Source organism: Chlamydotis macqueenii, chromosome 4 (assembly GCF_036417535.1).
Source record: "Chlamydotis macqueenii isolate bChlMac1 chromosome 4, bChlMac1.mat, whole genome shotgun sequence".
NCBI lineage: Eukaryota > Metazoa > Chordata > Aves > Otidiformes > Otididae > Chlamydotis > Chlamydotis macqueenii.
In genome coordinates, this window is record NC_141559.1 from 39,083,600 (window position 1) to 39,100,704 (window position 17,105).

Below are 17,105 nucleotides of genomic sequence, written 5' to 3' on the forward strand. Positions count from 1 at the left end.
AGGGTTTGGTTTTTTTTTTTTTCCCTTTTCACGTGGGAAGAAGCAGCGGCCAGATAACCCCCGAGAAAGTGTCAAATTCAAGATTTCACACCCTTGCCTTCCTCGCTTTTTGCCCCACGCAGCCGGCCAACACGGATCACTCCTGAGAAGAGTGACAACAGGTGGCCTCCCCAAAGTCCCTAGATCCAGCAGATCACGTCTTTGTGTTTTTTTTTTTTTTTTTTTTTTAAGTCCGGCTCTGCTAATCACCAACGCATCACCGAAACTGTGACGATGCGCATCCCTTAGGACGATGGCGACAGCCGGTCGGTTTTATTATTTTTGGGGTGAGAAACGACAGGGATGGGGTCTCCAGGGCGGGACGGGGGAAGGGGGGTGGCGGAGGGGCGCGGTCCCCGCCACCCCCCCCCCCCCTTCCCCCGTCCCGCCCCCCCACCGCTCCGCCTCCCCGAGCCAGCAACTTCCCCGTCGCGGAGGCGGGCGCCCCCCCATCAGCCCGGATGGGAGGAGGAGGCGGAGGAAGAGGAGGCGAGAGGCGGCGACGGTGCCCGGGGGGATGCGGCGGAGGGGGCCGGCGGGAGGCGTAGAGCCGGTTGGAAAGGGAGCGCCCAGCCGTTGTCGCCGCCGCTACCGGCGGGGCTCGGCTACCGCCACCGCCGCCGCTTCCTCCTGCTCCGGGCGGCGGCGCTGCTGAGCCCGCGGTGCCTCCGCGCCGCCTCCTCGCCCAGCGCTCCGGCCGCGCAGCCCGCAGCGCCAGGCCGCGGCCGGCCCTCCCTCCTTCCTTTCCCTCCTTCCCTCCCTCCTCCATCCCCTCCCCGGGCAAAGCGGCGGCGGGAGGAGGCAGGAGGGGCGCGATGGCGTCCTACGTGGATAACAGCTTCCGCCAGGCGGTGATGAAGAACCCGGCGGAGAGGAGCCCCCAGGTAGGCGGCCCCGTACCCCCGCACAGCCCCGGCCCGGGGGAGGGGAGGTCCCCAAAGCTTCGCAGCCGGGGAAGCGGAGAGGCTGCGGGGAGAGTTTCACCCCCAAACCCACCCCCCGACTCTCCGAGCGCGGCATTAACGCCGACAACTTTCCTCCTACTCCCGAAATTCGGGGCTGGGGAGAAAACGCCGGCTGAGTTTTATTTTGAAGGTTGCTTCCGGTAAAAAGAGAAATGCGCTCGGACTATAATTGTGTTTTGTTTTGGTGTTTTTGTTCTGTTGTGAGCCGGCAGTACGCCGTGGCCCTGGGTCTGAATTCAGACCCCGGTTTTCGGAAGCCGGCCGGGGGCTGGCAGCGCCGTTTCGTAACGCTGGGGCGGAGGGGAGCGGGGCTCTTGGCGAGCCCTTGCTCTCCGGGGTCGGGTGAGACCCTTACACAATGGCACAAGGCAAGAAAATTTTTAGGTCCCTAAAAAATTAGGTGCGCGAGTTGGGGCTGTTCGGAAGCCTGGTTGCGCTTGGAGAGGCTGGGAGAGGTTATGATGGGGGACTGGAGCGCGTACGGAAACGTTTTGACTTAACATGACCTGAAAAACAACTAAACTGCATGGGTTCCTTCTGCTCCCGAGGGGCTGCTGCGGTGGCTGGTGCTGCCAACTGTCTAAGGACTAATAGGCTTTGCGCTGATCCCCGCGTCAAGCCGCGGTTCAATAGCTAATGATGCGAGGGGTTGCTCTGCTCGGAGTTGTAATGCCATCTGTCCTCTTTTCTAAAGGCTTTTGCCCTGCTCCCCCGAGCCGTCCCCGTGTTCTGGTTTTGGGGAAGAGATGGTCTTGCTGGTTATTTTGGCAGGAGCCTGCTTGGCTGGTGACACTTTCAAATGGGGGGCAAAGAGGAAGCCTTGACTTTCGGTCGGCACCCATAAGTCATTCCTCCTGCTATAGATACGTCATTGTGGTAATGTTATTTTTATCCTCATGCTCATGGAATACGTGTGAGAAAATAAAAATTCCCCTGGAAAAGTATACTGACTGCAAAGCCGTTGTATTTAGTGTGTCTTTTTTGCAAATATTTTTTTCTTTTTTTTTTTTTTTTTAGTGGTGCTACTGGAGTGTGTTTTCATGGTTCTAAAGTTGTTTCTCTGTCCTTGTTTGACCTTTTCCAAATGTCTGTTTGCCTTCAGTGCAGGACTCAGCCCTTCAGTGTGTTGTGAAAGCTGAAGGAGGCCAAGTGCTGTCTCCTGGGGAGGATGCTCTCTGCAAACTCGTAGCAAGGTCCCTTGCCTTGGTAGAGGCGTGAATTCCAGCCAGGGGAGCCTTCTGGCAGTGGCCAGCCTCGGAAGATGGTTATCGAAGGATGGTCGGGTGTTTAGGAGGAGTGACACCAGCAGATGCTCCGAAACCAGTTGGTCAGGTAGCAAGGTCACCAGGCTGGGCTTGGGAGGCGATGCTTCCCCTGTGACGTGGTCTGTGCTGTGTGATCTGCTAAATTTTCTCCTGTCTTTGCCTGTGGGCCCTGCTCTCTAGAAGGGATAACAAAAAAATAGAGGCAGAAAGTAAGAAATGACGCAGTGAAGAAATTAGCTTGAATGCAGGGATAAAGCCGGTGTGAAGGGCACGGAGCGGAGAGCTAAATCAGGAACACGAGGGCTGCGTTAATGCTGTAAAACTTCCCGAATCAGCAGACTGTAAGCCTGCTGTGGCAATCACCACAGGAAGAGAAACCCACCCTTGAATCCACGAAGCTGACACTGGCCCAGATAACCCACAAATGAGACCAAATTTGTGGGGAACATAATGTGGTGTTAGCGCTGGAAATACTTGAAACCGGTGATCAGGCGTGCCCTCCTGTTGCTGCTGGGAAAAGCAGGGCAGAAAACTCGGTTGGCATTTTTGTGAACGGCTCATGTTGAATTCTGTGCGTGTTGAAGAGTTGTTGAATGTTGGTTCTCTGTTCTGGAAATTTGGTTTTAGTTTACAACAGTATTGGAATTTGAAGGAAATATGTTTATGGATATCATCTTTCAGTCATTAAGTAAAATAAAAAAAAAATTCTGTGGAAAGATGCAAACACCTTGTTTTTCTTTGTCCCTTAAACTAACTTTTAATTGTATCTTTCTTTACTTGTATTTTCTTTTCCTTGCTACACTATCTTGTAAAGGTAGTTACTTAATTTTGGCTTTGGAGAAGTCATGAGATATCTTTAAAGCTGAGAGAAGGTTTGAAAGAGAAAATATATTTAGCGCATTCATGTCAGTACAGGAAATAACAAGAGAAGTATGTTAGTAGCGTATTTGCTGCCTACTTGCATTAACAAACTCTTTGGGGCTCAGCTTCTCCCAAATCACGAGGAGGTAAATATGCATTTGACGTGACTATTCACCCTGGATTGTCATGGTGCAAATTTGGCAAAATTACTTCGATGCAGGCGCAGAGGAGAGGAGTGACAGTAGGACAGCCAGCTCGTATTTGTGTGCACAGCTTTCGGAAGTGCTAGATCTGATACACAACGTTGGAGAAAGCAAACTTAGCTTTGCATGAACTAACTTCTGTAGCGCAAAAGCCTCTCAGTAATTTTGGACTAAACTGGTTTATTTTTTTCTTTTTTCTTTTTTTTTTTTTGGAGGTAAGCTGTATTCTGCGATTGCTTTGTATCTCTGGTGTATCCTCACTTACAGAGCTTTTCTGGATTTTGTGAATTACCACTGAACACTCAATTGACTAAAGAAGCTCAAAAATAAAAAAAAAATTAATATGTATGTACTTAACAAGCCTGTTGTGTAACTGACCTCTCCTCTTTAATTGCTTTATTAAACTATTCATTTTCTCTTTGAAGGCGTGAACTAGGAAGTTAATTTAACTACTTTGGGGAGTCTAACTTCTAAATGTTCATAAGTTACAAATGGTTTTATGCCCTTAAGCTGTGAGTAATAGCAATCTTTTTTTTTTTTTTTTTTTTTTTTTTTTTTTTTGGCCAAACGTCATCTTACATGAACTGTTATAGCTTTAAGTCTTTTCAAAACAAACTCTTTTTGGTATCGTAGGCCATCTTAGAAAGCATGCGGTTATACTAGTGTAGCTTAATCTGAAAAAATGGGGCTGCTTTTGTTTTCAAACAAGAGAAGCCGAGCTCTAATCTCTTTCTTTATCCTAACGACTCATTTGCATGGCATGGTATGTGAATAACTAGTTACCTCAGAAACTCTGCCTACTAGCTCACTGTTTTCATGCCATATAGTGATGGCTGCAGGAAGAATTTATTTATTTATTTATTAAGTCTGTTAGGTGCCTAAGGTTTTCTTCTGGAAACTACCAGTGTGGTACATTGAGGCGATTCAGTACAGTTCAGCAGGAATAGCAGAGAGGTAACAGCATCGGCCCGCGTCAGAAGAGGAGGAGGGACAACTGTACTGTAGGTCTTAGTTTGATACTACTGTGTCATTTAATGTCAGAAGACATCTAAACAGGATGCTAGTGTTGAGCAGATATTCCCTTCTCGAGCGCTTGAGAGAAACAATGGTTTAATTATAGGATGTACCTATGCTTTTTCCAAATAAACTTCCAGCTTGTTCCCCAGTTGTGTTATTTTTATACTTGTGACCATTGGAACCCTGATTGTGTGCAATCTTCAGATAAGCCAGAAATGAACATTTCCTTCTTGCTATAGTGATCGCCTGGCAAGTAAATATGAGAAGGTCTGGTTTCATGGGATTACAGAAAATAAGCATTTCATGTGTGAGTCTAGCATAAAGGATTATACTTAGTCTTTAAATTCAGGCTTACTGCGTGTATATGTATCTAATACACCAGAGACTAAAATTCTCTTTTTCAAAAGAGCTTATTTAGGATTTCTTTCATTTGGAAAACAAAAGTATTTTGGAGTTTGAGTTTTGCTTTCAGGTTTTCTACCGTGTTACCATCTTTTTGATGCTAGTACTTAAAGAGGAAGGTAACCTCTGTTACCATGCTGCTGACAGCAGCGTAATGCTGAGAACCAGTTCTGTTGCTAAATTCTCCTGCTGGTTCTTGGTAGCCCTGAATAAAGTGTAGGGTGGTGACAGCTACGTCTGATATTTGACTATGTGACATTGTTATAATGGTCTTTCCATCGCGCATCTCGGGGCGTTGTAAGGTGGTCTTTCAGGAGTGGCTTTATTGCAAGGTTTGATGTTCTGTGGTTTTAGAGGGAGCCTTTTTGGCTAAGAAAATGAGATTCCTAAACTGCATTTCTCATGGTAGTGTTCAGGCTTTCCGCTGCCTGCAGTAACTAATTCTGAAGTGGGGGCATGAGCCTGTGAGGCTTTGTGTTAACGTTCTGAGAGCGTGGTTGGTAACGCTGCTTAATGAAGAAAGGCTGTTGCAAGTTCTTGGCCCAGGCACTTTTCTCTTGCCTGACACTTGGCTTCGAGTAGAGTTACTGTATAAAGTCAGCTGTAAGAGTAGCTGGTCTGAGAAAAAAAGCCCTCCAGATGCTCCAGGGTTTTGGAAACTTGTTCAAAATAGTTAACAGCCCCAGAAAATGAAGATTCTGTGTCTGATCAATTGTAGATTATGCGGTGTCTCTTGGGCTGTAAGTGGGGGAAGTGGATACAGATAAAACAGAAGTTACAACAAACGTGCTTATATGGACCTTTGGCCACTGAGGGTTGGTTTTTTGTTTCCCTCCCCCCCCCCCACCCCGTGTTTCAGCGCTTAACCAGAAGGATAAAAAACCAAAGTAACTGTTTGGAAAAGTGAGATCTTTACCTGACAAGGCAAGTAATGTATTTGTTTAGTACAGAGTATTAGAGAATATGTTTTTTAGTAGAGTATTAGAGAATATGTTTTTGAAGTAAGTATATGTATTTTTTTTCCTCTTAATTTTTTTCTCTCGAGCTAGTATTGATATGCAGCATAATTTCATGCCCAACGAAAATTTAATTGTATGGATAAGTCTTCTGGTGGCAAAAAACCCTTGCGTAGCTCAAGTTTTCTTGCGACCTTTCTAATCTTGCTCTGTTGAAGCAGCCCTGGAATGTCTGATTCTGAACTTCTGCTGTCAATTTTCCTGTCCTTCCCAAAATTAAGGGCATGTACTGCAACAGGCTGCTCAGTATCCTGTTTGTTTTGAAAGAAAATATGGTGGTTTTGGTTTTTTTTTTTCAGTCTTTCTGACCAAGGGTACATTTTCCCATAGCTGTTCGAATCTTTGTTACTGAGAGCTTTGAGAATGGTGAGAACATTGACTTTTAAATTTCTTCTGCAGCAGTTCTCCCCTGCCAAAGGGCTGGTACTTTCTGCGTTTGTAGGTTTTTGTATCTGGTAGCAGTGTGAGTTTCACCAATGCTTGCCGGGACCTCGGTGCGATCAGGAAGCCTTCACCTATAGAGTAGGAGCAGCCAGTTTGAAGGTTTGTCCTGAACACTTGTCTGCTTTCTCATTACATCAGAAGATTGCAGCTCGCTTAGCTGTATGCAGCCGAGCCAATTTGAAACTAGCTCACTTGGAAAGTGAGGGTTTAACTGTAGCACCGATAAGCCGTGTGCAATTTCCTACTTGATTAATTATCTGTTTGCTAGAGTTTGCTTTTGATTTCTGCCCTGCTGCGGAAGTGTTTGCGCTGTGTTCCGGCTGGGTATGTTCCTACGAGCATGTTTTTGACAGCCTTGTAGACGGACTCTCCTGCGCTTAAGAGCTGGAAGAGTAGCGACGCTGCCTTGTCTGTCCATGGCAATCTTGCCTAGGAAAGCTACTGGAGTGGTGCTGGGCCTGAAGCCTGGGGATCTTCTTCTCAGCCCACGCTTTTTCAGTCCACTTGCCTTTGAACATGCTGTTGAGACGTAAGAGTGGGTGTCTGTACTCTCCATGGTGCCGAAGGGATGGCACTGTCTTATCCCTCTCATCCTCCCTCATCCCTCTGCTGAGGCATAGAGTGGCCAGGGGTGCTGCTGGGGAGGCTGCGGTAGAGGAGAGGGTCATCAAAGGCAAGACTGATGGCCATGGCTAGGCTTGCCCTTCTGCTCAGGCTGGTCATCAGCAAAGTCATCTGTTGAACTCCTGAGACAAGAGACTTGTGTTTCATTCTTGTTTTGGGTGTAAAAGTGTAGAGCAGCAAAAGTAAATGGCACACAAGCATTTACCCCAAAATGATGTTTTCCCTTAGTAGGAAGATACAGTGTTCTGTGAATATGAGGTTATTTGTGAAAAACACTTTGTACCTGGAAAAAAAAGATTGAAATGTAATCTCTGAAGATGCTTCATGTATTTTATGCTTATTACAATAGTTAGCTAGTGTTTTGTGAAAACAGTTATTGTTTCTTAAATTCCATTATGTTTAGAGATCTGTATGCTTAAAAGTCTTTAAAAGCCTGCATGCTTATGTGAATTATCAAGTGGTAGCTACTAATTCATCCTGATGAATTACTGATCTGATTTTGACAGCTTTTTCCCCCGAATCAGAATGCTGCTACTTAATCTGTTAGCATGTTTCAGGAATAACCATACGTATACTGAACAGTCATTGTAAGAACTTTGACTTCCTCATTGAGGGTTTTTTGTATCCTCATGAGAAAATATATTTTGGCTTGTGTTTGGGGAACTTTCCCACAGTAGGAGATCTAATTTTTGCGAGGTATTGTTTGGGAATTCAAAAGGAGCGCTGGCAGAAAGATAGCTCCACAAAGATGCTTTGTGAAGGGCAGCTGAGCCTGTGCGCCTTGTTTGCTGCAGCCAGTGTTGCAGATTTAATTTGCTGGATATATTTATGTGTGAAGGGATATATTTGAATAAGTCTTGAAATGGAAGTGGTGCTCCACTTCTCTTTTTTTTCTTTTTTTTTTTTTTGAAGTTGGTGAAGTTGACCACTTTTCTTGAAAAGGGAAAGAGAGGAGCCCTACTGCAGTGCTTTTCTTACAGCTTTGTTTTGGAGTTAAATTTAGCTATTTGTTCTCACTGGGTATCTCTCTGTTCTGCCCGTAGATCTGTAGATGTATTTCTTTGTCTCTGTCTTCTCTGACCAGAATAGAAGTGATTCAGTAGTTGATTTTCAGCAGTTCTGAAGAAATGTGGCCAACAGTATCAGGCAGCAAGTATATCATTACCTGATTACAACACTGAAGGAATAAGATAAGGTTAAAATATTTAAGTGTTCTTAGAAAAAAAGAGCATGAGTTTATTTTCAGCACTGATAAAAATTGAAGAAATTTTCTTTTACTAGTACTATGCATAGTAAGATTTCCCTATTTTTCTCTTATTTTTGTGTATTCCGATAAACACAAGCAACACAATGAAAATCTGTCTGGTATCGGTGTAAATTACCTGGGAAAGGTCATTAAGTTTCGTTGAAGATGTGTTGGTCAAGCGTGCCTGTTGCTGACTGTTTTTACCAGACTTTTTGTTTCTGTTTGCTTGCTTTTTGTATGTTTTAAAGTTAAAATAATCTTGGCTTAATAAATAAAAACATTTATTTCCTAGTTATTTCTGGTTTCCAAAAGGGAAGATGAATCCTGTTCACTGTGGGAATTTTGGAGGGTGGTTTGAGTGTTTGTTTTTGGTGTTTTTTTTTTTTTTCTTAATTTTTGCATTTGCAGTTCTGTATTTTTACGAATACTCTTGTCTCCCATCTTTATTTTACCTTTTCTGTAGCTGGAGGAAAAAAATATTGGTACAGTCTTTTCCATTTGAAATTAGTCATGCGGACTTTTTGTCCTATTAAGCAAAAAATAACCCAAAATTTAGAGGGGTCAGTTAGCATGTTACGCAAATGTGGTTTGTAGGCCATTGATGGGAAAAAAAGACTGTACCACCAGTGCAGTTGGAAGAAGCTTCTGCTTGAGATTTGACTTGCTGAAACCAGAGGCTGAATTTCTCATGGTACTTTGTATTTTTCTAGCAGCAGAGCTTGTTTAAGAGCTTTGTTTCCCATGCTGATGTTCTCTGCTGCCTCATTTGTGTTGCTGCAACTGTTTGTGAGGCTACAATATAAACAGGATAAGTGATACAATCCCGTTAGCTGAACAAAAGAAAAGTGTCTTATTTTTGAGAGGTGATGTGTGAGGGTTTTTTCTTTCTGAAAATTTAAGTGACTCAGTCTGGTTTAGATTATGGCTCCAAATGTCAGTCTTGGTGCAGCTGAAGGTGTGAAGACTTGTGCTGCAAGATTGAGAATAAATGCTTATGGCTGTGTGTAGGAGCCTCTGAAACAGCTTAACCTCCTCCAGAGAGTATATGGTGCTCTGTTTTCAAACATTATCATGAAGTATAAAGAAAATTAAACTGGCTGGAATATTATGAGATTATTTTTTCTTGATGCATTTTCTAAAAATGAGGTGGTTTTTTTTTTTTTTTTCCCCCCCACTTATGAGGCATATAGAATCATAGAACGGTTAGGGTTGGAAGGGACCTTCAAAGGTCATCTAGTCCAACCCCCCTGCAAGGAGCAGGGACATCTCCAACTAGATCAGGTTGCTCAGAGCCTCATCCAGCCTGGCCTTGAACGTTTCCAGGGATGGGGCGTCCACCAACTTTCTGGGCAATCTGTTCCACTGTTCTACCACCCTCATTGTATAAAATTTTTTCCTAATATCCAATCTTAATCTACCCCCCTCTATTTTGAAACCATTACCCCTTGTCCCGTCACAACAGGCCCTACTGAACAGCCTCTCCCCATCTTTCTTGTAGGCCCCCTTGAGGTACTGGAAGGCCACTCTGAGGTCTCCCTGGAGCCTCCTCTTCTCCAGGCTGAACAGCCCCAACTCTCTCAGCCTGTCCTCATAGGAGACACGCTCCAGCCCTCTGATCACCTTATATATATGCAAGATGCTTCTTGAGAGAGAAGTCTTCCATTTTTGGTTGATGTTCTGATGATTAAACTGAAAGGAAACTTTTGTAATAAGTCTCTAGCTGTAAAGTTTTTCCTCATTAAAATATAGCAATGGTAGGAAATCTGGGTAGAGTAACACTGCATTTGCATGCACTGAGTTGGGTGGAGAAGAGATGCTAAGGCTTGCTCTATTTTTGTATTGCAAATACTGAATCTTGCATGTATTTATGTTGCTTTGTTGTATGGTAGCTGAAAAATGGATGCTGGCAGGCTGTCTTCCTGAGGGCAAACAAAGATTTGGAGTGAAACTTTATTTTGTTGGTATGCGAGTTATGAGACTTGCACACTTTTCCATTTGGTATCTGAAATCTACTGGGACATACCTAAAATATGTACCCTATAATGTTTTTGCTTTGACTTTGAGTTAAGTCCTTAATCTTGTCAGGAAGCCGTTCCCTAGCCTGAACAGAACACTTTCTCAAAATATGTGATCTTGCTGAAATTGGTAGTATGTTGCAATTGTGTGAGTAGCCAGAACTCATTTGAATGGTTGAGTGGACTTCAACTATTTTTCAAATGAGATGTCAGAATGCACAGCTTACACAATAGTAAATATCTAGGTATATTTTGAACTGAGAGAGAGACTTAGCCCTGCAGTATTACAGATTTCTTTGTGTCCGTTGCCAGTGTTACTTTGAGTGTCTGAAGGGTCCTCCCTCATCTGCGCAGTGGACGGAGTCGTTCCTCCGCTCTGGAGGAACCACAGTCCGTAAAAAGTGTCAGAAACTGGGACAAAATGCAGGTGCCGGGCGCTGCTGAAGCACAATGTGTGGCAAGGATGTTGTGTGTGGTTGGGCTTTTTATCCTGGTTACTGAAGTCAGAACAAGACGCTGAAAGCTGAGGTGATGTAGTTGATCTTGACACACGTTGTGATTTCCTGTTGAGGGTGGTTAACGAGACGCAGCTTCTCCACTGAAAGCAGTAAATGGCCAATCGATTGAAATTACATTAGTACTGTTCCTTTGTAAAATATTAATTTAGCTTGTGGATTAAGTACATGTTGAAAACATGGAGAAATACAGTTTGATTGTGTAGGTTCCTTTTTGGCTGTAGTCTCAAAGGAACAAGTACCAAATGTATCTTAAGAAAAGCAATAAATAGAGATATAGTTCATGGAGGATGCTCTGTCTGAGGATGAAACAAGAAGTAAGATTTTTGCACTGGTTAATGATGAGTGCTGGTCAGGTGGTCTGTCTGTCAAAACTCTTCTCTATTAGTGCAGTAGCTAAGTAGTTTGTTGAATATATTCCCTGCTAAGGAGGTAGTGAGCAGGTGGTAAACACTCCCAGTGAGGCAATTTTCCCTCTGAATTGTGGAGCGATGATTGTGAGGGTCTCAGTTTGAGTTGCATTTCGTGATTTCTGCCAGTCTGTGGTACACATTTCTAGATGGTGCCTCAAATTTGTTGGGAATCTATAATGTATTTGTTAAAGCAGAAGAAGAAAAATCAGAGCCCTGTGTGACTGGCACGCGGTGATCTGATCCAAAGGCTGAAGTATTTCACACGCACTGTAGGTATGGAAACACAAGTGAACTCCGCCAGCTACATGCTGACCGGGAACAGGCGCTTGCTGGAATGAGGGTAATTGAGTTTCCATCCTTGTCAGGGCTTCTCTCTTACTGCTGAAAGCTGCTAATTAGCACCGATGCCTCCTTTTAATTTGTGATGATTTAGGTTGAAAATGCCAAGTCCTTGGTCATAGGCCATGGAACGACTATCAGATGGAAATGCAATTCCGGCTACGCTGTTGAGAAGGGTTTGAAGTCACAACGCCAAAGGCAGAATGGTAGTCGTCATTACTGTATGTGTTTGCTAAGGTTTCTGCCGTGTTTTAGGTAGCTGTCTATTTTAGTGCTACTAGCTTTTATTTTACCAGACTTAGTACTGATGGGTAGCTGGTCTCCACTACTCCTAAATCCTCTTGAAGAAGCTTGTAAGACTCTCTTATTTAAGATAACTTTTAGAGGGATATTGCTTTAGTAGTTGAAAAATTTCTGGACTACTGGATGTTGCTGGAAAATACGATTGTGTCTCTGACGTGGGGGTGTATAAAGGCCTTGTTAGCTTTGTAAAGCTGTTCTAAGGAGCTGGAGCAAAGAAACTTGAGATCCGTGGTAGCATACTTCTTTTTGACCCACGTGAGAAGATGATATGTTTCTGAATTCCCAGGTGAACTATTAATCCTTTTTTAATTTCTCCCCTCTCTTGTTCTTTGTATCTAGATCTATACAATGGTTTAACCTCTGTCTTATTAGTTTGATGTCTTGTAGTTCCTCCCTTTCTAAACCTCTCTTGCTGGTGTTTTTTTAATGTTGTACCTTGAAGTAATCACGTCAGATATTTTTCTTATTAGGAGAGCGCTTAGAAAGAAACAGCAGAGTAATTATGGCTAATATTTGCATTCATGGGTATAAATTTCAGAGTGGGAAGTAAACTCTTTATTTACAAATTACAATACAGTGTACATTATACAAATTACTGTCCACTTTTAAAATGAAAAATACAAGTACCCCCAGTATGTCCTTACTGGGATTGGCATATGTCAAATTTCGAACTTTATGGGCTTGATAAATTAGCATTGCTGTTTGAGGTCTGACGTTCTTATGTGAATCAATATTCTACGTGAATTTAAAAGAAAAGAGAAAATAATGGCACCTTCTTACAGTCCATCTTAGCTTGATAGTAAACGAACACTTAGCCGTGACGAAAGTAACACGTTTTATAGTGACACAGCCTACATAAATCCAGTTGGATTTGCTGTTGACATTGGCCCACGTTCCAGCATAGGAGTTACCTTACGTTTCTTTTGAACAAAGGAGGCTTGTTCGAAACAGGTGCTCTAATGGTTACCCTGGCCTTTATAAATAGCTTTTGGGTGAAGTATTACTTCTGTTAGCTGTGGCTAACTTCACAAGGCCTCTTGGTTTATTGTGTGAGGGTTCCATTTAAAAAAAAAAAACAAAACATCTTGGTGTTTACTGCCTCATATGATGATGTTTATTTTTAGAGTGTACTTGTCACAATTTGTCAGCCAAATATTGGCCTGTCACCTCTGCTGTTAGTGAGCTGCTGAAATGCCGTTCCCAAGATGACTTTTTTTAGACTACACGTAATGAATTAATACCTATCTTGTTTGTTCCGCAGTAATCTTAGTTTTGGTAGGAAATAGCGCAGCTAGAACTTGCCAACTTTGCAAAACCTGTGAAGTGGTAGAAAAAAAATTAGACACTCTTATTAAGTATTGCAACCATACCGTAATGTGTTAAACTCGATTAACACGCTAACATGGTTGTGAGAGTCTGGGGTAAGTTGCCTGAGCATGACAGAAGGCTTGAGTGTTGCTTATGGACAGTAGTGAAGAATATTTCGAAACCAGTTGTAGAATGAGCCAGAAGATAAGGAAGAAACGGCAGGGCTGATATCTAGGCTGGAAATACACAACTGCTTGCACACTGTGCATTGCTTTAGGAAAACGATATAATAGTTTCTTTTAAGGAAAAATGAACATTCTGCTTCATACAAATGACATCTGATATCTTACTTGATTTCTTTTCCTGTTTCTTCTATTTATAGATGTCTTGAGTTTGGGGTTTATCTGAAAGCTAAGGTCAGGAAGTGCATTCCTCCAAAAGTTCTACTTGTTGTGGTTTTCTGGCATATCCTCTCTCCTCTCCTTCCCAAAGGGAACTGTACAGAAAGTGTTTTTCCACGATAAAACACAGATTCTCAGCTTTTGCAGATTTCATTCTCTGGCTGTGGCATGTACTGCTTCACCTCCAGAAATGAAAGTTTTTTTAATAATCTTTTGGTGTTCACATCGATTATATGACTGTTTGATTAAAACACAAAAGGCAATACACACTTTGTTTTGAATTATTACTGCTTTGAATAGAGTCTACGTGTGGCTTGGGATGTGGTAGCAGAACATAGACTGTATCCTGGTTGGTAGGACTTACTTCCCATGTGGATTTTCAGATGACCGTAACAGCTTTGTTTTAGACAGGAGTATGTATGTCCATGTAGGGCAGATGGTCATCCATTCCCTGTGCTCCCACCAATCCTTTAAGGTTATGATCGTAGTGCCAGCATGCCTTCACCTCTCACGCCTTGGAGGCGACGAGAATAAAAAGCAGAAGGTCACGAAATGCATGAAGCTTTGTGCAAGTTCTGGTGTATGGGAGAGGAAATCTCCCCAAATTTCCAAAATTTGTTTGCAATTTCTCCAACTTGCAAACAAAAGTCAATTACTTAAACCAGTCCTCAGAGAATATGGCAATTCTGAGGGAAGCAGAGATATGGGAGTGCAGTGAATACTTTTGACTAAATAACTGGTTTTGTCGTAGTCAGGGTTCAGTGCAAGGTCTTAAATTCAGGATTGATTTCTCACAAGCAGCCCTGTTTAGTCAAAGTTTGCACTGTTGTTTGTGCAGCAGAGCAACTGAACTTGTATGCTTGTGGTATGACCACTTACAGCAAGCATGTACCTTAACGTACTTTTGAGGAACAGCTATTGCTGTAAGGGATTTACAGCAAAGTTGTATTTGCAGACCTGATTAAAATCTTTAACTGAACAAAGGCCCTGCCCCCAAGTCTTCTTGTGATGTTCCCTTTTTAGAAATTAATTTAAACCTATGTACTTACTGAAACTACTGCTGACCAGTAACTCACTCCTCCTTTTTGGAATGCAGATTTGACAGTATGTTACATAGTCTACAATGACTGTTTTGTCATTGTACTTTGTTTTGTACTGTTTCATACTTCCATACGCAGTAAACTAAATTGTGTTTAGAATTAGCACTGTCAACAGTAGTTGAACATTTTGTTTAACTTCAGATTCCTGTATCTGGCTGTTGCATGACTTTTTATAATGGACCTGATTTGTGTTTAGTACTTTGCATTTACTTTTAAGAGACTTTGCAAAATGTTGTCTTGAACAGGTTTCAAGAAAACAAATTGTGAGTTTAATTGTCACCGTTTATCTCATCCTCAGTGTGCCGTGCCAGTTGAAAGAGGCTTATGAAAGCTTTGTATGTCTTAAAGTTTTCTTAGATGTTGAAATTCAAAGTCCTGACCAGACTGTTTCAAACTTATTCCAAAAGACAGTGTGGCATTTGCTGAGAAACAATCACAATCTTTTTATATTTTCACCCTGTTGCTATCTTTCTTGGTGCCCTGATGACTTGGATATACATTTTTAATCCTATATTTGACTACTAGACAGGATAAAAAAAACAAGTGTCATTTTGATGTGAGTCGCAGAGCTCAGAAGGCTTGTGAACTGGATCTGCTCCTTTTTTTCTTGGCTAAAATCCTCCATTGACTCTGCAGAGGGAGAGTAACTTGTGTGTTTTCACAACTTTACTTTTCGTTTGCTTTCAAATAGTCACTGTAATAATTAGGCTGCTTTAATGTTTTTCTTGTATTCTTAATTGCTAACCCTGTAAAACAACAGGGACCTACAATTAAGACAAACAAAATCCTTCACATCTAACCTCTGTGCCTTTTCTTCCAGCTGTAAAATGTAAGAGGGCTGGTAAGCATCTTTTCAGTGCTTTGCTGTCTGTTGAAAGTTGGCCTTGAAACTGCTGGAATCAGGTTACATGTCAAACGAGTAATTTTTTTATTCAATTTAATGAGTAGAATTGGTAGCTGTAAAGTGAGGCGAGAGGTCACGTCTTGAGATGGTCCTTTTCGCATCCACTACTCTGTTTCTTAATTTAGTATCTGAATGCTCTCCAAGAGTTCAGAATGGACACGTACCTTTCAAGACGTGTGGTTTTTTTTTAGAAGAAAATTACTAAGTAGTGACTGTAGGTAGTTGCAAAAGCAAGATCTAGTTGTTCTGTAGATGAGCGATGAGCGCATCCAGTGGCAGACCATCACGCATGGTGGTCTCCAGGCAGCGCAAGGGTGTTCAGCAGCGGCTTGTTAATGTTCAGGCATTTGGGCAAATTCCAGCTCTAAGGGTAGTACGGCCCCTGTGATACCTGCATTGCAGCTGCTCTGGAAGGATAACCTGCCTGGAGTATGCATGGAAACTTGAAGATGCTGCGATCATGAGCCATTTAGAATATTTTAGTGAGGAGCCTGCTGTTTGGGAATGCACATTTATCTATAGTAGCTTTTCAAATAGATTCCAACTTAATTCACGTACAAATTCTTTACTTTGAGAATATTAAAAGGAAATTATTCCTGGGGGATTAATTCACCAGTTTAGTTAATCTTCTCAGGAAATCTGTGAAGAACTTGGTAGAGGTTTTTCCCACAATGAAAGGAAAAAAAGAGGGTGAGGAGAGTAAATAAATGATGTGTGAGACCACCTGCTAACCAGAAGATTGTCTTTTGATCCGAGATAGATACAGAAAATGGAGTGAGAATCTTCCAGGAAGGGGCAAGATTGTGACCTCACCAGATAAAGAAAAATGTTGGACTGCTTAGCACAGAATCACCCACATGTGATCTTCTGTGGTCATCTTCTGCATCTGTCAACTTGCATAGTATACTACCATCACCTGATTCTGTTTCTTGGATGAGCAGAAGGCTTTTTTTTCTTTCTCTAACTAAGAATCTCCCAGTTAGTAGCAACTGTATTTTTTTTTCTTCCACTATTCTCATTTTACTGTTTATTCTCACTTCTCATTCTCTTCACAATTTCAGGCATTTCTGTGTGTGGGTCTTTTATTTCTGATTGGTTTGTGTTGCCAGGATTCAGCTTTCTAAAATTCCAAAATGATTCACTTTGGTAATGAAGAATACAAGAAAAAATTCTTTAGGGGTAAACGGGAATTCAGTCTGTCATAAGCACTGAAGTGTACTTGCTGCTTATGGACAGATTCCTTCCCCAACCTCAAAAATGCCCCTTTTATGGATCTCATACAATGTTGAAGTCTGAAGGATGAGATAGTCATTGCACCGACATCTCTTTGTATGCTGAATGTTTTTAAAAACCACTAGGACTGGCTATCTTTTTTATTATTACTTATGAAAAATCTGTTTAATCAATAGTCTGTGGTTTACATCTGCTTTTTATTAAAAAATAAAGTTCCCAGTAATAACAACATGATACTGAAGTGACACACATTAGAAATGATTTCTGACTGGGTTTATATTTGAAAAATTCTATTCAAACATCTGCTTACACTTGGATACAATCAAGAAAATGTCCTTACTGTCCTGTGGGGTGTGTCTGGTTTCTTGGCTTTTGTTTTATTTTGTATTAAGAGTAAATAAGTTATGGCAACCGAAACTAACTTAGCTGCAGTGAAATGGTATTGATTGATAGCATGAAATGTTTGAAACAACAGGAATATGCTGTAAGTGT

At 42.1% G+C, this 17,105-nt stretch overlaps 1 protein-coding gene across 4 annotated transcripts in view; it reads left to right on the forward strand.

The window, feature by feature from the left end:
* Window positions 1-715: 715 nt before the first annotated feature.
* Window positions 716-17,105, forward strand: part of RAPGEF2 (Rap guanine nucleotide exchange factor 2) — a 195,661-nt gene continuing 179,271 nt past the window's right edge. For 2 of the 4 annotated variants that reach the window (XM_086746423.1, XM_086746424.1), the window contains exon 1: window positions 741-923. In XM_086746423.1, coding sequence (XP_086602549.1) covers window positions 855-923 — 69 coding nt within the window. In that variant the 5' untranslated portion in view covers window positions 741-854. Of the gene's footprint in view, window positions 924-17,105 lie in introns of all 4 variants that reach the window. The other 2 variants (XM_086746425.1, XM_086746427.1) reach the window with 2 other exon arrangements.